Here is a 21303-nt window from a genome sequence, read left to right as displayed (position 1 = left end):
AACTATGGGAAAAGCACAGATTGTCCTTATTATTATTGCTGTTGTTGTTATTATTATTATCATTATCATCATTACTACTACTGCTACTAAAATCAACAAATTGACATTACTTCATCAATTTACTTTTTACTCACAAACCTAGATACATTTTCATGAAATGGCAGATGTCTCATCAAAACCAAACCTTTCCCTTTCCCCTCCAGGGACGGGCTACACTGAGTACAATGGCAGAGACTTCCCGTGAAGGCCCTTCAGACCAGAAAACACAGCAGGCCCCGGACAGAGACCCCGGCTCTCCAAACCAGCACAATGAGCTCCAGGCCTCAGCACCTGATCAGACACCAGACGTACAAAGTGCAGATCTCCCCACACACAAAGAGGAAGTCAGTGGTCGGGTCCTGGATTTACCACGGGATGAAGGTGATCTACATTCGCCTTGCCAACATCCTGTGCAACTGGACCAGCACCAGGATGGTCATTCAGTGGAGCAGAATAAATCATATTTGGAAAGACCAGATGATCTTTCGCATTACGTAGATGATCATCCTGTGCAAGGCCAGACACGGGCAGATCAACAGCAGCATCAGGGTAGTGTTCATGATTCAGATAAGGAGGCATTGCACTGTGAAAGGTTTAAAATGGACCAGGATGGATTTCAACACCAAGATCGCCTCAGCCGTCTAAACTGGAGTCAAGATCAAGATCTTGATGGACTCCATCATCCAGAACATAAGGGTCATGTCAACATAGAAGCCAAAGATCCCACAAGACCTAGTTCAGGCCCAGACCCACTTCACGACCAACTTGTAGTACTGTGTGCAGACCAAGATCCAGTTCCGGATAGACATGCCCAGGGTTTAGCTTTGCACCAAGATATATCTCAGCACTCAGATAGTCCCCAGGAAGACATTCAAGACTTAAACCTCAACTTGCATGCCCACCAAGACATACAACTTCCTCAACCAGGAAGTAGCTGTTTGCTTCAAAGCACGAGTTATTTTGATACCAGGGACCAAGTTCAAGGCCAGCCTTCACCTGCTGATTTGGCTGCAGAGCATGATTCATGCTTCTCTGTAGACCAGAGCTCACCGCAGGGTGCCGATGAAGCGGACCACAGACATCCACTTCAGCAAACCCTTTTCAACCCAGAGCAGGACCTAACCAGTGACACAGCCTGCAAGGATGAAGCCGAGGAGTCAGGTGGCAGCATCCCCAGCCTGGTAATCACTCAAGCAGAGGAGGTGAGTGAAGAGGCAATGCCTGATGGGAAATAATAGGTACATCACCCTCTCATCTATATTCATGGGTTTCAACTGTTTCACTACACTCCGGTGCTCGCGATGCCAAATGTCTCGTCTTCCTCCAGCCTTTAGTTTTCACAACTCGCAGGTAGCCTCTCTTCTCCGTATCTGCCGACTCGCTTCTTTGTTGAGACAGCGTCTCTGATCAAGTTCAAAGCCGAGCTTCCCTGACAGTTTTTTCATCAATCTGCTCTTTTTTTTCCTGTTTTATCAAAACAATTTTTCGAGTCATGATTTTTTTTTCTTTCTGTTTTCATATTTAAACGAGATTTGCAGGTTTGGAGTTGTAATTATGCAGTCACGTTCCCGCACGTGCCACCGTTGATTTGTGACGAGAAGGATTTCAATAATGTATTTGTTCACTCTGAGCTATTTTGAATAGTCTCGTTCTCAGAGGACCGTTTGAATCACGAGGCCTCCTAAAGGTGACCCTTGGCTCCTCTGACAGATTTCGCCTTTGCTTTCACCACATTTCTTATAGCACGGAATTCGAACAGTTGACAATAATCATAAGTGGTCCACTCCTCCCCCAGCAAAAACCCTGACTGGTTCATCCCAACTTCTGTTTGAAAATGCATCCAGAAGATTTCTTCTTTTTTTTCTAATTGATAAGAGCCTGCTCCAACAAGATGAGAAACCTACTAGATTAAATCGAATAAACAACCTTGTCTGATATTAGATAGATTTTGCATGGGATAAAGAATATAGAGTACACTTAAAGCATTAGTAATGGATAAAAACAGGGTCTGGAGTGAACGCTAAACACATTTACTTGCAAATGAGCAGAAGCACGCCCCTAAAGCACAAGGCACCTCAGCACAAAACAGTTTTTATTATTTTTTTCCAACTGTATTTTTTTTTTTAAATTGGCGAGGCTCTAAGCCATGCTGGAGGCGCGTGAGGGGGGAGGGGGGGTAAACGTGAGAATTTAAAGTCTCTCACAGCGTTCCTGTGATGGATTCCATTACCCGCCCTCGTGTGTACATGCTCACTGAGCCGAGCCGCCTCCAAATAAGTCTTCTCAGAGCCTCTCTGGCACGCGGCAGAGGAGCACTTAAACCAAATTGACTTTACTGATGTGAATTATGAAGATACCGATATCATGCATAAAGTTATTTACCCCTCAGAAGAATTCGAATAAGTAATTCCCCCAGATCGCGATACGGGGGAACTAATATGAATGCAAATAGGATTAGGCTACTGCATTAGTGACTGATAAACAATTTACAGGCCTGAGTGTTCACTGCGGGATACACACTCCCCTGCATGGGGAATGGGGAGAGGTGCCAATCCAGGCAGGCAGAGTGGGGTCCATTCAAGTCCCCTCGTCTAAAACCACCTTATCACACCTAAACCTGTGATCGTCTGGTGTTATGAGCCTTCGCCATGTTGTGGGGTTATAGCGCTACATAACTACAGAGCCATCCCTGCAATGACAGTAATCAGAACTTAAACTCTTACTGGACAATCAGTAAATGCTGGCCATATACAATTAATCAGCAATCAGGAATCAGGAACATTTATTTGTCATTTCATTTCTACTTGCGCACATGAAATGAAACGAAATATAATTTCCCCCAGCCCACAGCAGTGCAACACAAAGACAAAAACACATCCAAATACAAAAAACTACAAAAACTACAAAATTACAAAAACACATATATCCAAGATATCCAAAATAATAATAACAATAATAATTCACTGCCCATAAAGCGAACGCAAGGATGACTGTCGGAACTGCCGGTCTGCATGGGCTAGCAGTTAGCTTAGCCTGCCCTGCTTCCACGTCCTGTCAGACCACCCACAGAGCTTCCTCTTCGGGCGCAGCTCCAGGCAGACCCGTGGTCCCTGGACCCACCGGACCCAAATTTAAATTAAATAAGTAAATAAATGTATAAAATACATTTTATACATCAGAATAAAAAAAAAACAAACAAAACAAAACAGGTAATGATTTAAAAGGAGCAGAGTTTTGTGTTTCAGGTGGGATATTCGTTTTAAAACAGGGTTTAGAGTTAACAGGAATAAAACAAAATAACGTCTATTAAGAGGACCAAAGGAGGAGTCAACGCCTTTATTTTGTGCAGAAAAGTTTGCTTGTCAGCATGAACGATAAAGTACTGCACAAGCCCAATGAGCGACATCATTTCACCAACAAACTGGACAACCCAAATAAAGTAGGATGCTGCTGGTTACTTACTGTTTTGTACTGGCCCTCTGAAGTGGCTGTGGGTAGATGGGGTACAGCCACGGACGGAAGCGATGCAAAATCTCGCCGGGCGTATTTCCTTGCTCTGGCACTAGCTAGCCTAGCTAACCTCCTGAGAGACATGGCAGCAAATTTAGAAGAAGCCCACGAAGGCTATTTTCACAGTTTCCCTTCGCGTAGATCTTTTGAGGGGATTTAAAAAACTCTGTGGGTGGCCTGAAGGACTGACAAAATTCGTTGTTTCGACAAAAGACAAGGCTTTTGGTCAGGAGGGTGAGTTTTCATACCATTTTATGTAGACTTAGCTGGCTTGCTAGCATTGGGAAGCAGTAGCTACACACAAGCAACAGTGATATTTTATTTAAAATACACAATTACCAGTTTTTATTAAGTGAAATTGTAGTTATTTTAAGTAAAACTAATTCATTGGCCCCTACTGTTAAGGGGTCAGAGGTCAAACGGTGGTCAGATGGGGCAGAATGCTGTGTGGCCCTTCAAAGGTTTCAATTAGTTGCATTTGGCTATAGTGCTGCTACTGGTTTCCAATACACTTACCAGCCCCCACCCCGTGTTACTCAGGTAAAAGAAGGAGGTTTTTTTGGGGGGGGGGGGACCCTCTTTTTCTCCCAAATTGTATCGGCCAATTACCCCACTTTTCTGAGCTGTCCCGATCGCTGCTCCACCACCTCTGCCGATCCGGGGAGGGCTGCAGACTACCACATGCCTCCTCCGATACATGCAGAGTTGCCAGCCATTTCTTTTCACCTGACAGTGAGGAGTTTCGCCAGGGGGACGTAGCGCGTGGGAGGATCACGCTATTCCCCCCAGTTCCCCCTCCTCCCCGAACAGGTGCTCCGACCGGCCAGAGGAGGCGCTAGTGCAGCGACCAGGACACACACACATCTGGCTTCCCACCCGCAGACACGGCCAATTGTGTCTGTAGGACGCCCGACCAAGCCGGAGGTCATAGGCCGCGGAACCGGTATGGCCAGTAGGGCCGTGGCCATACCTACTTTGGCGTGCATCAAACATAAACGTGTAAAAATTCAAATTGCAAAGACGTTACATTCTTAATGTATTGCACTTTTGCGCGCTTCCCGGGCTAATTTCCACTAGCTGTAAGCCTACGTACAGTACGTAGCCTATCACAAGCAACAAACTCTGTTTCCTAATGATTGATTGGTTATTTGTGTCACGTGAGCTTAGCGTCACACGGACGTGAATTTCACAGAACAAAATACCAGCGCTCTATGTAAGTAGACTAACTGCTAGTGTGTTCGCTAAACTTTAAGCAATAGTAACGTTAACATGAATGATGAAGCGTCGAAAAATAACTGATTTCTTCGGGTCAAAGTTAACCAAGGTAGCTGAGACAACCACCGTCACTCCAGCCCACAATGAGCCCTCTGAGGAACCAGAAGTAGAACGTCTAACTGTCGCTGCTCCAACTAGCCCCTCTGCCGCCGCTACCCTCAGCGTTATGAGCCTATTGCCAGATGTACACAGGCTGTTGAAATTGGTTTATACAATTCCCGTGTCAACTGCCAGCGCCGAGAGGTCTTTCTCAACCCTTCGTCGTATGAAGACTTATCTAAGGTCAACAATGACTCAAAGGCGACTCAATGACTTGATGTGCAGCCACACACTCAGGGATGCTTTGGCCAATGTGGATGGTCTCGCCATTGCCAGTGACGTCATCCAGCACGAGAGACGGAGGAACTTTTCTGGGAACGTTTAAGACGGGGTGGTGAGCGTTGACATTTTTTAACCCTATGCAATAATCAGGACAAATAAAAACGGCAATAATAAATAATGATAAATAAAGTTATGCGTTACGAGTGTGGCTTGCGGGGGGCAGGGCGTCACGTCATTCTTGGCCCTACCCATTCGAAATGCGTTCCGCGGCCTATGCCGGAGGTAACACGGGGATTCAAACCAGCGATCCCCGCATTGGTATAGGCAACGGAATAGACCGCTACGCTACCCGGATGCCCCTAAAGAAGGACATTTGGATTTTAACAGCACAGTAGTTTTGTAAATGAATTTGTAAATCTCAAATGTAATTGCTGACATGGTTTGGGTCAGTCGGCAGACACTGGGCCCTCATTTGGAGATCAGCCCGTAACACACAGGGACCAGTATCACACGATACAACAATGCCAGTGTCTCAGGGGGGAAAAGGCCCTGACTTAAACCTGCCATTTCAAACACAGTAAAACTTACATTTTTTCTTTCAGTTCTTTTTATTTGGATACATGGAGTAGGCGCACATCAGCGTTCAGCTAATTGTTTCCTCTCACACATCAGGCTGCTCACACCGATCCCTGCCGCACGGCACTTCATTGGTGTTGCTAGTTAATGGCGGCTATATGGCATTTATGTAGCAGGGCACTTTGATGAGCCATACCGTGACAGTCACCAGCACCAATTAAAGTCCTCTCCGTGTCATGTTTTGTTGAGATCCCTTTCTCCTTTCATGACAATCAGCCCCTGTAAAGAACCCTTGCGAGGATCATCAGTAGACGACTTGCCCTCCGTCCCCGCTATAGAATATAGTGTGAAGTATAACGCACTGTCTGAGAGGACGCTCATAGAGACTACATCACAAATGTATGCGTTCATCATACCTACTTTGATCGTTATCACTTGGAAGTTCCTGTGAATGGAGTGATATCGCTGGTAATGGAGACACAAAGAACATCCGCAGGACAGGCATTTGTTTTGATGGGATGGCCACTATCTCCTTATTTTAGCAGATAAGTAGATTAGTGGACAGTTTCTAAAGTCTGACACGCATCTCCAGATTGAAAGGTGTTCTGCCTGAGAAATCTAAAGGTTTGTTGTATTCAGTCTATTCTAGGACTATGTTCGTTAGCTACTCCGCGTCCTCTGCGGTGCGTATGTGACACCTAGTGGTGAGACTGGGTAGTGCATTTTGTGTCCGCGTGTCACGATAGGTAGCTGTTTGGAATGGATGAGTTCAGTTCCCGCGCGTTTCAAGCAGCGAACGACAGCTGTTCTATCAGCGTCGGGTCCTTGGAGTGATATGTCCGTAAGTGTTATTTTTTCTTGTTGCATGGAAATATCATTATGAACACTTACGTACGTGAGTATGTACACTACCGTTCAAAAGTTTGGGATCACCCAAACAATTTTGTGTTTTCCATGAAAAGTCACACTTATTCACCACCATATGTTGTGAAATGAATAGAAAATAGAGTCAAGACATTGACAAGGTTAGAAATAATGATTTGTATTTGAAATAAGATTTTTTTTACATCAAACTTTGCTTTCGTCAAAGAATCCTCCATTTGCAGCAATTACAGCATTGCAGACCTTTGGCATTCTAGCTGTTAATTTGTTGAGGTAATCTGGAGAAATTGCACCCCACGCTTCCAGAAGCAGCTCCCACAAGTTGGATTGGTTGGATGGGCACTTCTTTGAGCAGATTGAGTTTCTGGAGCATCACATTTGTGGGGTCAATTAAACGCTCAAAATGGCCAGAAAAAGAGAACTTTCATCTGAAACTCGACAGTCTATTCTTGTTCTTAGAAATGAAGGCTATTCCATGCGAGAAATTGCTAAGAAATTGAAGATTTCCTACACCGGTGTGTACTACTCCCTTCAGAGGACAGCACAAACAGGCTCTAACAGGTACTATTTAATGAAGATGCCAGTTGGGGACCTGTGAGGCGTCTGTTTCTCAAACTAGAGACTCTAATGTACTTATCTTCTTGCTCAGTTGTGCAACGCGGCCTCCCACTTCTTTTTCTACTCTGGTTAGAGCCTGTTTGTGCTGTCCTCTGAAGGGAGTAGTACACACCGGTGTAGGAAATCTTCAATTTCTTAGCAATTTCTCGCATGGAATAGCCTTCATTTCTAAGAACAAGAATAGACTGTCGAGTTTCAGATGAAAGTTCTCTTTTTCTGGCCATTTTGAGCGTTTAATTGACCCCACAAATGTGATGCTCCAGAAACTCAATCTGCTCAAAGAAGTGCCCATCCAACCAATCCAACTTGTGGGAGCTGCTTCTGGAAGCGTGGGGTGCAATTTCTCCAGATTACCTCAACAAATTAACAGCTAGAATGCCAAAGGTCTGCAATGCTGTAATTGCTGCAAATGGAGGATTCTTTGACGAAAGCAAAGTTTGATGTAAAAAAAATCTTATTTCAAATACAAATCATTATTTCTAACCTTGTCAATGTCTTGACTCTATTTTCTATTCATTTCACAACATATGGTGGTGAATAAGTGTGACTTTTCATGGAAAACACAAAATTGTTTGGGTGATCCCAAACTTTTGAACGGTAGTGTATGTAATAGTTATAAGGATGTAATTTCATGTTTCATTATTTTACCTCGTGTAGCCTATGCTAGTTAGCTATCTGCGCGTGAATGTGCGCGGGCTAATTTGTGTGCATATGAAATAGGTAACGTGAAAAGACAGAAAAGACTATTAGGGTACTTAGTAATTGTATTTTTTATTTGTGTTTCTTTAGTTTTTCTGGGGGGGGGGGCGGATGTATGGAGTAAAGTCTTCAATAACCTTCCATCTGAAGAAGACGTCAAGCTCCAGCCGCATTTATTCTCTCGCTCGCTGTCTTTCTACGCCTTGTGAGGACACAATTGCAAGGGCAGAATAAAAGGGTTAATGCAAGTTTTGGTTTCACGACTCTGACAGAGAGCAAATTGATGTAGGCCACAGTCATTACATGATGACAACTTTCAGAATCATGGTTGATATCTCAACTACAAGCCGACGATAAGGATTATCTGTTTCGACGTTATACCAAATCCTTGCACCCAGCAACTCCTTACAGGAAGTAGTTATTAAGGTAGTAATCACGAAATAGTTTTGAAAACAGCAGTTATTTTAACTACCCTGCGCATTTATCAGATGTCATTTAATTTGGTTTTCCTAGAGTTCTACCAAGAGAGTAGAGTTCAACGCAGAGTTCTACCGAGTCAAAGTCCCCGTGTGTGCAAACCTACATGGCCAATAAACTTGATTCTGATTTTGATTGATTAAGCAAGAGAGATATGCTGCTTTCGCATCAGATAAAGCACTTTTATATTTCCATAAACACACATGCCAAGACTGTGGTTTCCTCCCACAGTCCAAAGACATGTAGGTCAGGTGTGTGTGTATGTGTGTGTGTGGAGGGGGGGGCTGTGATGGTCTGGCGGCCTGTCCAGGGTGTCTCCTCGCCTGCCGCCCAATGACTGCTGGGATGGGCTCCAGCATCCCGCGACCCTGAGAGCAGGATAAGCGGTTTGGATAATGGATGGATGGATGGACAGAGTTCTACCAAATTTTGTCCTTCTGAAATGGAGATGAGTCGGTCTAGTCCCAATGTTGACTTTACAAGCCAGCAGGAGAGGCTGAGGCCCTGGAGGGAGGGAAGCAATATCCCGGCAGTATCTAGACGCACTCAGAGATGGCTGCGATCAGTTTTGCGACAACGTTGATGGGTTTTCCCCTGTTCCCACATACAGCTTCTGTCTGTAAGATGTACTCGTAGCGTTTGTTCACACATGACATGAAGGTGTCTTCTGTGTCATTACAGCCCGCTGCTGCAGGACATATGCCCTGTCTTAAACTACAATATCTCTACTGTACCGATCTCAGCCTCTACAGAGCCTGAACGTAACTCTCTTATTTCTGGGTCGGTCCATTTTCCAGATATTTCATATATGTTCTCACTTTTACTGGTTTGCAAATAAATCTTCCGCTTGAGGCGAATGTTTGCTGTGAAGAGGTCGTGAACACGTTCCTTATGATCAGTTCGCTCGGTCCTGCAAAAGCGTATTACATGAGACTGATACAGCACTCTGGGGGCTTTTGTTCAAACTGAGGTCCTTCAGAAACATTTCTTTAAATGTTTCTTTAAAGTGAGTGCCAAACTGTGATACAACTTTAATGTAAGGTCGACTTCAGCTCACATTCACATGGGCCTGACATGTAAAACTGCGGTACGATTTACAGGTTAGTCTGCATGTGTGAGCGGGGTTTTAGTCAATGAGCCTGATGTGTTTCATTGCTGTGCTAAACAGCTGGTTTCTGAATATGCGTTATGTGTTCCCTGCTGTTTTGAGGTGACAGTTGAAAACCTCATTGAAAGGCCTTTGCAGTTTGCAAAAATGCCAAATATTATGAAGTTTTTCTTTACTTTGGTGTTCTGTGTGCTGCAGACATGGTAAGATACCAAGGCTGTCACAAACTGTAAAGCTGCTCAAACTTTACACTGAAAATAATCTGAGAGGGGAGCCTGAGATGAGATGAGATGAGATGAGACGAGATGAGATGAGACATGACGAGATAAGATAAGATGAGATGAGTATACATTTTTAGTAATAATTGGGAGGGTATGCAGCAGCAGCAGCAGCAGCAGCAGACATAAACAGCACAAAAAACAACTAAATACTATGAACAAAACATGCAAAAAAGTAAATGCAGTACAAGAACCAGTGGGAGAAAAAATAGAACAAGTACAACTACTGTACATACAAAACATAGTGTAGAGTAAAACAATATTATTTCGGAGCATGCGAGGATGACAACACATTATAAACACAAGAAAAGTGTTTAAAAAAAGAGTTGGTGTGTATTTCAGGAGAGCTACTCTAACGATGACACTGAAATGCAGCGAAGGTTCGAACCTGATGGCCGATCATCGCAACTCGAACGGGTGGAAAACAATTTTAAGGAAAGCCATTTGACAACCTTGTGTTGTTACCACATCTGAATTAATAGCCAGGCGGGAACTTTATTTGAAATGTAAAGTAGTGTCATCATTATTTACAGTAACAACGGTGTAGCACTTAGAAATAATTACATGAAATCAAACTGATGGGTGTGACTTGCTCTATCAGGCCTTCTGCTGTGTGTGTTTGTGTGTGTGTGTGTGTGTGCACACCTATGTGCATGCATGAAAGCATGTGAGTGAAAGTCATTATGCATTCGCGTGCGTGCTGCTTTTTATGTGTGTGTATGCACATATGGACAAACATAGGGGAGCACATATCAACATTTGAGTGTGTGTGTGTGTGTGTGTGTGTGTGTGCGCGCGCGAGAGAGAGATGAGGACAATGGCGACCAGAGAGGTATAATGAGCTCTCTGGGGACGTCAGTCCTGAACAGTTAAAGGACATTCGTGCTTCTATGAGATGTTAAACTGCTGATGCTGATGACTGTCGCCAACCGGGGCCTAATTGCACTCAACAGGCCCAGGCAGCCAATCCACTTTGTTACCCGTGCGAAGATGAGCGCTTCTTTCAGAGAGGCGGACGGACATTTTGTTGCGCAGTAAACACTCTCTCATATAAACACTCTCTCATATGCTAATGCCGCGGCACCCTGAAGCCCTCTGAGAGACGTGAGCGCAGATTGGAATTGATATCCGCCCGTGTCTGTCTTGTAGAGTGCACACCGAGGAGGGTTTTTATTGTTTGCATTTCGACTGTTCTCGGGGGTACGGCACCGATTCAAGTCTAACAGCACACCTAGGTACCGAGGCTCTGCTCCGTACTGTAATTGTTTCATCTCCCATTTATATCACCGTGCCACCGGTGTGACACCTAGGTACCGTGAGCAGACGGTGTCTGGGGTGAGTGGGGCGGGAGGAGGTGTGTTCAGTCTGCTGCCGGGGTCAGTCCTCCACAGCACATACTCACGTTGTCACCTTCTGTGCCATTATATCATCTTTTATTGACCCTCCCCCCTACTCCTCATCACACATGCACACCGCACGCACACACACACATACAGACACGTGCACACACACACGCACACGCCGTTTGTGTTGCTCGCCACTGAATTCTATCCATCGAAACAGAAATTATCCAATGTAATTAATCAATAAAAAAGGTCTGTTTTTATTCTCTATGTGAATACCATTGTAATCAAAGCCTTAGATTGTAACACTTTTGTCCCTCATGGAATTATTTTAAAACTATTGCTTCTTTATGTTCTTTTATTATTTTCTTGTTTTATTTTTTTCATTCATTAATTTCTTGAGTGTGTTCTGCATATTGCTACTACTACCCCTACTACTACTCCTCCTCCTACTACCCCTACTACTACTCCTACTACTTTCGGCCGCTCCCGTTAGGGGGCGCCACAGCGGATCATCCGTTTCGATCTCTTCCTGTCCTCTGAATCTTCCTCTGTCACACCAGCCACCTGCATGTCCTCCCTCACCACATCCATAAACCTCCTCTTTGGCCTTCCTCTTTTCCTCTTCCCTGGCAGCTCCATACTCAGCATCCTTCTCCCAATATACCCAGCATCTCTCCTCCACACATGTCCAAGCCATCTCAATCTTGCCTCCTGCTTTGTCTCCAAACCGTCCAACCTCAACTGGCCCTCTAATATAATCGTTCCTAATCCTGTCCTTCTTCGTCACTCCCAATGCAAAACAAGCTTGAGGCGACTGTTGCGTCGCCTCAAGCTTGTTTTATGGGCGTCCGTGGTGATCACGTAATGGCCACGTAAGAACCACGCCGTTGCTTGGACGCCGTGATGGTTCTGCGTGGGGTTTACGTGTCGAGATGCAATTCAATGCCACACCGGTAGAGGGCTGTGTTTTTTTGTAAAGACTGACCGAGCGACCGAGACTCTTCGATGAGGTGGCCCGGTGTTTGATATGCGGTCCCATCCAGGAGAGCATATGGTAAATTAGAGGGACTTTCTTGCCGCCTGCATCACCGCTGCTTGTCGCCATTGATTTTTTCACACGTGCGAACCGGTCCCTCAGATTCTTCCACTTCAGCTTGCTTTCATCGACCGACAAGCCGGTGTTCCGAGAGATCTGCTCCCACGAGTTGGTGGACATCCGACGGTCCTTATAATTTCTCGCGGACACCTCGTACAGGTTCGCGTGCTTGCGAACTTCCTCCGCCAGACGCTCTTCCAAGTTGTTCATTCTACACTCTGGATTCTATCGACTTGATAGCTGAATGAAAGAATGTGCTACAAATGCAGAAGATAACTCTACACTGAATACAACTCGAACAATGTGCTACAAAACCAACCAGCTGACTCGAAGACGTTTAAAAATGGCGGTGTTTCTCGAGCAGAAACCGGAAAAGCGGCCTCCAGCGGATGTGGTTAGTGGACCAATCACAACCAATGCTGCTGCGCTCGGGCTACGTCGCCTCGACGTGCGTTTAAGATTTCGGGGAGGCACACGTCAGGGCCTTGCGGTGGACGTAAGTGGACGTAAGGGGGGGCCGCAAGGACGTAATGGGTGAACGCTCGGGTATAAATTGCCACGACGTAATAGTATAAATCCCGCATTACGTCGCCTCACGTCGCCTGCGTCTGGGCCAAAAAGTAGCACTTGAACGCACCGTAAAGACTACAGCCAACGGCCAACTAGCATGTACGTTCTGCGCCTGCGTGAGGAAATAACTCTCCATACCAGCAGATGGCGGTAGTCTGTATTCGTCATTCAAATTTGAAACCGGAAGACCCAGGACGGCAGATATACAAACCGTAAACAAAGCAGCGTTTGCTTACCGTTTTCACTCAACTCTCGCTCACTACAGACGGTGCCGAAAAATGAGAAGAGCCACCTGTGTGTGGCCTTTTGACTTCGTCGTTTGCTTACTTTCGCAACTTCCGTTTCTCTTCTTGTGCACTGATTCGCTAAGCTGAACGGCCAATCAGACTGATCGCTCTCACCGACGGGCTCCGCCGGTTCAACCGAAAAGCTGCCGACGGGGGTCCGACTACTGCCAACGATGGGGCACGCACCGCAAAAACTAGGGCCACAGACGCTCACCGACGGCCCGTGTCGCGGCCTTTAGCCCTGTTGTCTGTGTGTGTATAGTCTGTGTGTTAAACGTGTGCAACAGGTAATCAGTCTCCTTAATCTTGCCCATAGGGTTAAATGGTGCATGTGGTTGCGTGGGTGAGCCCAGTGACCGACTGGCATCCTATTCAGAACATCTCCCTTCCTTCGACCAGTGGTTGTTGGAATAAAGCCCTTCCAACTGCAAATGACTGAATGAATGCACGAGTTTTATGAGCCGTTAAAATCTCTGCACGTTTTCATAAGGAAACAGACAAGACAAGTCTCCATCCCTTTCTCCAGTTCTAAAAATCTTATTTATTTTGTAAATATTTTCTGTCTTTTGTCCAATAACAAATGCAGATTTATTTTTGCATTTACCAGTCCCAGAGGCCAGCGTTTGCCCAACCGGTTGCACTGCCTGTGAGCCCCACAGAAAAGACAGAGGTGCAGATCCCAGAGAGACCAACAGACCTGGAGATACCTGCAGTGGCATGTACACCCACAGACCCCAGTCCTAGTTCCTCTGATGGTGGGGACATGACCTGCTGTGACCTCTTGTCTCTGAAGAGTGACTCCATATCCCTGGCCAGTGAGGCTGCCATTTCCAGGAGGGTAAGTACACCGGCTTCATTGACTTGACTTCCATTAATTAAACAACTGCAGAATCGGAAATGAAATCTTTCCTTGTTTACATACGAGCTCACCCCTGTTGTAGCTGCAGCTGGATCAGAATCACTTCACTCTGGGCATCCGGGTGGCGTAGTAGTCTATTCCGTTACCTACCAACACGTGGATCACTGGTTTGAATCCCCGTGTTACATCCGGCTTGGTCGGGCGTCCCTACAGACACAATTGGATGTGTCTGCGGGTGGGAAGCCGGATGTGGGTACGTGTCCTGGTCACCGCACTACCACCTCCTCTGGTCGGTCGGGCACCTGTTCAGGGGGGAGGGGGAACTGAGGGGAATAGCGTGATCCTCCCACGTGCTATGTCCCCCTGGTGAAACTCCTCACTGTCAGGCGAAAAGAAGCGACTGGCGACTCCACATGTATCAGAGGAGGCATGTGGAAGACTGCAGCCCTCCCCGGAACGTCAGAAAGGGTGGAGCAGCGACCGGGACGGCTCAGAGAGTGGGGTAATTGGCTGGATACAACTTGGGAGAAAATAGGGGGGGGGGGGGAATCACTTCACTCTCCAAGCACAGTAAAAGGGCAGGGATTTTTTTCTTGTTCCAAAATAATATGTGGAAATATTTGACCATAAAGAAATCAAATGTTCCCCCAAATTAGTGCTATCTTGCTAATGCAAATACATGCAAAGACTGGTTATGATTTTTGGAAAAGTTTGGAAAAATTTGGGATTTGGCACAATATAATATGAGAACATGTCGCAGTTTGTCGGTGTGAATATAAACGTAGGTTATTTAAATCTACCGTTGACAAAGTGACAGCACTGTAATGTAATACAAGCATCTCATTGCAAAGAGCTCTCTATGGTAGGACTAGGAAAAGTGCTATAGATATGTAGTCATTTTTTCATCACTTCAGTTTTACTGACTATGTTTTTCATATATTTGATATAGTGGATGATACTACTACTACTTTCGGCTGCTCCCGTTAGGGGTCGCCACAGCGGATCATCCGTTTCCATTTCTTCCTGTCTTCTGCATCTTCCTCTGTCACACCAGCCACCTGCATGTCTTCCCTCACCACATCCATAAACCTCCTCTTTGGCCTTCCTCTTCTCCTCTTCCCTGGCAGCTCCATATTCAGCATCCTTCTCCCAATATACTCAGCATCTCTCCTCCACACATGTCCAAGCCATCTCAATCTTGCCTCTCTTGCTTTGTCTCCAAACCGTCCAACCTGAGCGGTCCCTCTAATATAATCGTTCCTAATCCTGTCCTTCTTCGTTACTCCCAGTGAAAATCTTAGCATCTTCAACTCTGCCACCTCCAGCTCCGCCTCCTGTCTTTTCGTCAGTGCCACTGTCTCCAAACCATATAACATAGCTGGTCTCACAACCATCTTGTAAACTTTCCTTTTAACTCTTGCTGATACCCTTCTGTCGCAAATCACTCCTGACACACCTCTCCACCCACTCCAACCTGCCTGCACTCTCTTTTTCACCTTTCTACTGCACTCCCCGTTACTTTGGACAGTTGACCCCAAGTATTTAAACTCAAATGCCTTTGTCACCTCCACTCCTTGCATCCTGACCATTCCACTGTCCTCTCTCTCATTCACGCATAGGTATTCCGTCTTGCTCCTACTGACTTTCATTCCTCTTCTCTCCAGTGCATACCTCCACCTCTCCAGGCTCTCCTCAACCTGCACCCTACTCTCGCTACAGATCACAATGTCATCCGCGAACATCATCGTCCATGGAGACTCCTGCCTGATCTTGTCCGTCAACCTGTCCATCACCATTGCAAACAAGAAAGGGCTCAGAGCCGATCCTTGATGTAATCCCACCTCCACCTTGAACCCATCTGTCATTCCAACCGCACACCTCACCATTGTCACACTTCCCTCATACGTATCCTGCACCACTCCTACATACTTCTCTGCAACTCCTGACTTCCTCATACAATACCACACCTCCTCTCTCGGCACTCTGTCATAAGCTTTCTCTAAATCTACAAAGACACAATGCAACTCTTTCTGGCCTTCTCTATACTTCTCAATCAACATTCTCAAAGCAAACATCGCATCTGTGGTGCTCTTTCGTGGCATGAAACCATACTGCTGCTCGCTGATCGTCACCTCTCCTCTTAACCTAGCTTCTATTACTCTTTCCCAAATCTTCATGCTGTGGCTGATCAACTTTATACCTCTGTAGTTGTTACAGTTCTGCACATCGCCCTTGTTCTTGAAAATCGGTACCAGTATGCTTCTTCTCCACTCCTCAGGCATCCTCTCACTTTCCAGGATTGTGTTAAACAATCTAGTTAAAAACTCCACTGCCATCTCTAATATAGTGGATGATACATTTTCTCAAAATACTGATCATGGATGTGGTGTGTATAGTTAAAAAAAACATTGCTAACCTGCCAGACTATAGCGGGGGTCAGTTCCCTTACCATAAAAGCAGGAGGGTGGTGCTGCTCTAAATCTTCTACATAGTCTGTAAAGCCCTGATACGACCATCATATAAGGTGTGTGACATTGTTGCCGGTTTGTCGTTTGAGATTGAATCACAGCAAAACCTTGGAAGTCCAAGCGTTGTCGATCCAAGTAAACAACTATGTTGATGTCACCTTCAGACAAGTTGAGATGTTATCTGGGGAAAAAAAATGCCTTGTCTTTTCCATCCAGTCTCCTGCTCACGAGTGTGTGTGACTCGATTGAAATAGGTCTTAGGAGAAATGTTTTGTGCTAAGTCGGTGGGCCAGTCTGCAGCTGAGGAGAGCTGTGAGCGATGAGTGGAAGCTCTTACACAAAAAGACCCCCATCTTGTCAAGATGACGCCCCCCCCCGAACCGAACAACAACGCTACTCCCCTTTTAACAAAACATTCATGTTCCTCCGCAGAGCTATCAGGTTTCATTATCGGCCAAAAAGAATCGCTTTATCGAGGGGTCACGCGGGGCGAATATGAAACCCAGCGAATGAGGGTTGAAGCTGTGGCGTAATCATAATTCCCTTGACCTTCCGTGACCCCCCGAGGCTTTGACAACGGAGGGCACGGTACAGAACAGGCGGTCCCTTTCAAACCTGCCGCCCGCTACCAAAATGCCTTTTTCATTTTCTCAAACAATCATACGGCACCGACTCTGAATGAAAGGGCAGATTACATAAGCCAGGGGTCTTCAGGTGAGATAAGTGCTTTTTCTCCAAAAAGCCAACGACTAAGTGTGCACTCTTACAAAGCTGTTATCTGTCGCCCTGCTCTCATTAAAATTCTCTTCTGACTGAAAGCCTGATTTGAATGTATCTGTTGGTAAAACATGATTGTCGGAAAGTGTCAATTAATATGTTAATGTCTGAAAGAGTTTTCATTATCGCCACCACCCCCATACCACCATTGAAATGTTTTCCTTCATTTTGTGGCTTTAATGGAGAAAAAATGGTTTTGTTCCTATTGGAAAGATTTGAAAATAAGTGACACCTCTTATAAAACGATTAGAATCCAAAAATGAAAAAAAAACAAAGAGTTGTCTCTTTTGTTTAATGGACTCACATCTGTATTGATGCACGGTAATTGTAGTGGTGTTTGACCCCCTCAAAATCTCAAGAGATGCATTCAAAATGAAACGAGTCCATGAGCCAGTGTTGATACATGCTGAACAAAACAAAACTGGTTGGAGTTCTGATATAGTCTTATCTGTCGGTGAAGCTTGTTTGATAGTGACCATAGCCTAGCTTCTTCTCCAGAATCATCTATCTCATTCTTCAACATTTGGTGGCAATACTAAAGACGTTTTGACATTTGCACCGGATCATTTTTCCCAAGAGAGTCCTCAAAATGAAGTACAGTGATTTTTTTGTGTTTTTTTTTTTTGTTGCTTAGTTTGGATATAGTATGTGTTCTTAGTTTGGCTATATGTGTTCTAGTTTGGATATATGTGTTCTTAGTTTGGCTATATGGGTTCTTACTTTGGATATATATGTGTTCTTAGTTTGACTATATGTGTTCTTAGTTTGGATATATGTATTCTTAGTTTGGATATATATGTTCTAAGTTTGGATATATGTGTTCTTAGTTTGGATATATGTGTTCTTAATTTGAATATATGTGTTCTTAGTTTGGCTATATGTGTTCTGGTTTGGATATATGTGTTCTTACTTTTGATATATGTGTTCTTAGTTTGGCTATATGGGTTCTTACTTTGGATATACATATGTGTTCTAGTTTGGATATATGTGTTCTTAGTTTGGCTATATGGGTTCTTACTTTGGATATACATATGTGTTCTAGTTTGGATATATATATGTCCTTAATTTGGATATATATGTGTTCTTAGTTTGACTATATGTGTTCCTAATTTGGATATGTGTTCTTAGTTTGACTATATGTGTTCTTACTTTGGATATATGTGTTCTTAGTTTGAATATATGTGTTCTTACTTTGGATATATGTGTTCTAGTTAGGATATATTTGTTCTTGTAGTTTTTGGATATGTGTTCTTGTCTTTGTGTTGCACTGCTGTGGGGTGGGGGAAACGATATTTCGTTTCATACACAAGTACATGAAGTGAAACTACCAAGTGTTCCCGATTCCTGATGCATGAACTAAAAAAGTGTTCATGATTTGGATATTTGGGGATTAGCTGCTGTCTTAAATCAGTGATAAGAGTATCAGAATGACATTTGATAGATCTCAAACTTCAGGATTTTGGTCCTTGGTCAAACTAATGAAATTCATTTTGCAGCAAGGAGCCTTTGTGCACTGGATGATACATTATCATGCCACCTTATCTGAAGTTGATTTAAAGAGTTTTATTCAACTATATCTTATATATGGTACATATACAATATAAAGTTTGGATCAAGAAAAAAATGCTTCCTCAAATCTATCAGTCAGTATATCTGAAACACAAATGAGTCTATCATCTACAAATATGCTATACAAAACAAAGATTTTGTGAACAACGGTCAATAGTACCCATAATATACTGCTCATTCGTTTGTATCAGTGATGCTGACAACTGCTACAGGTGATGGAAATGTTGATTTAAATCAAAATATGAGGTTCCTCAAATGGGATCAAGTCTTTGCTTGACATTGGTAGTGTTGAACTCAGGTACCAAATCATGTGCTGGAATAGGATCAAGGAGCTGAGGGTCCTTTTAAGTAGTAAGCTTGGTCATGCTTCAGTGAAATTCATCAGCCATCATCTGAGCTGATCAGTAATTCATTCCTGCCCGTCTCACTGGGCTGTTTAGGAACATTTCATTATTTTCGACAGAACTACTGAGTCATGACTGCGGGGCTGCCATTTCATTTGAGAAGAGTAATTAAAGGGGAAGTCCTGCTCTCATGGGTTTCTGCATTGCTCTAATAAATCATTTACTGCTGGAGGTGTTCCCTTTGTAAATGTTTTAGATAATTGGCTGACTGAGATTTCTTTAAAAAAAGACACTAACTGCTATAACATCCTTTAGTTTAATCGTCAGGATTGCTCTTTTTTTCTCATTAGTGGTGCTAATGACCTCAATCAAAAAAGCTGGGTAGGCTGATAGATTAGGTGGGCTATCCAACTGATTCGGATGATCAAGGGTTTGTCTTTCAAGGCTCTTGATAAAACATACATAAGCTTTGCTGAACAAAGATTATTTGGTCTATTAAAGCACAACATTTCTTCTCTTCTTGCTACAGGAAATTGCACAGATGAACAGTTAGACTTCCTTTAATTAACAGTATCTGTTCTTTACGAGATGCTAAAAACGTTGATTGCGGTAGACATTTAGGTAGTAGTAGACATTTAGGCTTCATGGGCTTACTTTAAAGAGTAAGTTCAACCAGAATGAAAACGTCTTTTGACAAAGCTGATGCCATTTATCACCTTGCCTTTTCTCTATACATTTAATCGTCCATCTCCTCCTTCAGCTAACTTGCCTTCCACGGGCTTCACCCTTTCAAGTCTCCCCTCGTACAGACAACCGGCCCACTATGTAGAACTGCATAGCTTGCCAGTTTGACGGAGTGGCTTGTAAACGCAACCAATTAGGATGGGCGATTGCCATACAAAGGGGCCACTCCTGAATGGTGGTGAGAGGCCGGATGCTTTCCTCCCACCCCCATGGCTGTCAGTGGATCTTGAGGGGGGGGGGGCTCATTGTGTCGGAGGAAAGAGGGAGGATGGAGATGAGAAAGAGAGGGAAAAGCCAACCGCCCATGTTTTGACAGGATGAATAGACGGAGGAGTGGAAGTGTCAGGGCAGGCTGGGAAAGCCTTTGTTATGCTAAGAGAAGGCCACTTTGTTCCACAGGGTAGAGGAGCCCATTCATGTCTCCTCAACATGGAATAAGTTGATTTTATTATCTTGTTGCCTTCTTCTATAGCCTGGGCTGTGAAAGGGTACTGGATGGTACGGTGTTGGATGGGGTGGCTGGGGGGTAAGAGGGGAGAGGTCACTCTGAGTGGGCCAGCTTCACAATCCACTGTAGTGTGAATATTTCCCTCCGTCACAGTTCTAATGACGCCATGACAACCGCCCACCCCGAAAATGCTAACAGCTACGCTAATCTGTTCTGTAGACATTTACCTGTAAATAGAACAACTTGGTAGTAGTTCACTTCTTTGCACATATCTAGTAGTTTCATTTTTATCTATTTTAATTATTTTATCCAGGTCTGCCTCTTACCTAGAGATAAAACCTCTTATTTTTCAGTCTTTATTCTTTTAATTTGTTTTGTTCTTACCTGCTGCTACAATGACCAAATCTTTTTCTCATGAGGAAAGTGCTATTGCTTACCGTATAAGTATTTTGTGATGAGGCTTCCCTCTCCAATTTCAACCTTTTTACTGACTATTATTACTAGCAGCTTACAAAAAAATGCAGTGGAAAAAGCTTCCGTTCTTTATTTCCCTACATTACAAGCGATAAAAATAAGCCCACTTTTCATCTAATTCCTGTATTTGCCGTAAACATTAAGAAAACAAAATGAATGCAAATGGACAACATCACTTTTGCTTCTTTCTCAGTTTAAGCTTTGCTTTGTTTCACCTCTGGAATGAAGCACAATTGTTTTGCCCATCAACTGTATGAATCTGTCTGGTCTTTTATTACTAATGAGGGTCATGGAGTAGTACACACCATCCTGTCCTCCGTCTCTTGGGGGACATCTTCCTTCTGTCGCCAATAACACTTTGCCGATGTGTCCATCTCACACCGTGTTTAGGTGTCCATCATAACGCTAGGGGTCTCCACCATGGAAGCTGCCTTGCTGCGTGGGGATGGGCAGACCAGGGATGCGTGTAATAGTATATGCACATAATTATTTGTTATGTTTGTTTCGGCCAACCCTGGGTGCCTAGTGGATGATGTTT

General features: G+C 44.3%; 1 protein-coding gene across 1 annotated transcript in view; it reads left to right on the top strand.

Moving 5' to 3' along the window:
- Positions 1–933: 933 nt before the first annotated feature.
- LOC130114481 (ankyrin repeat domain-containing protein SOWAHC) overlaps positions 934–21303 on the top strand; it is a 62141-nt gene continuing 41771 nt past the window's right edge. The window contains exons 1-3 of the mRNA XM_056282361.1: positions 934–969; positions 1083–1241; positions 13690–13920. Of these exons, the coding sequence (XP_056138336.1) occupies positions 934–969; positions 1083–1241; positions 13690–13920 (426 nt within the window). The remainder of the gene's footprint in view (positions 970–1082; positions 1242–13689; positions 13921–21303) is intronic.

This window comes from Lampris incognitus, chromosome 6 (assembly GCF_029633865.1).
Source record: "Lampris incognitus isolate fLamInc1 chromosome 6, fLamInc1.hap2, whole genome shotgun sequence".
In the NCBI taxonomy this organism is placed as follows: Eukaryota; Metazoa; Chordata; class Actinopteri; order Lampriformes; family Lampridae; genus Lampris; species Lampris incognitus.
Note: the sequence above shows the minus strand (reverse complement) of the source record. Positions and strands in the feature narration are given on the sequence as shown.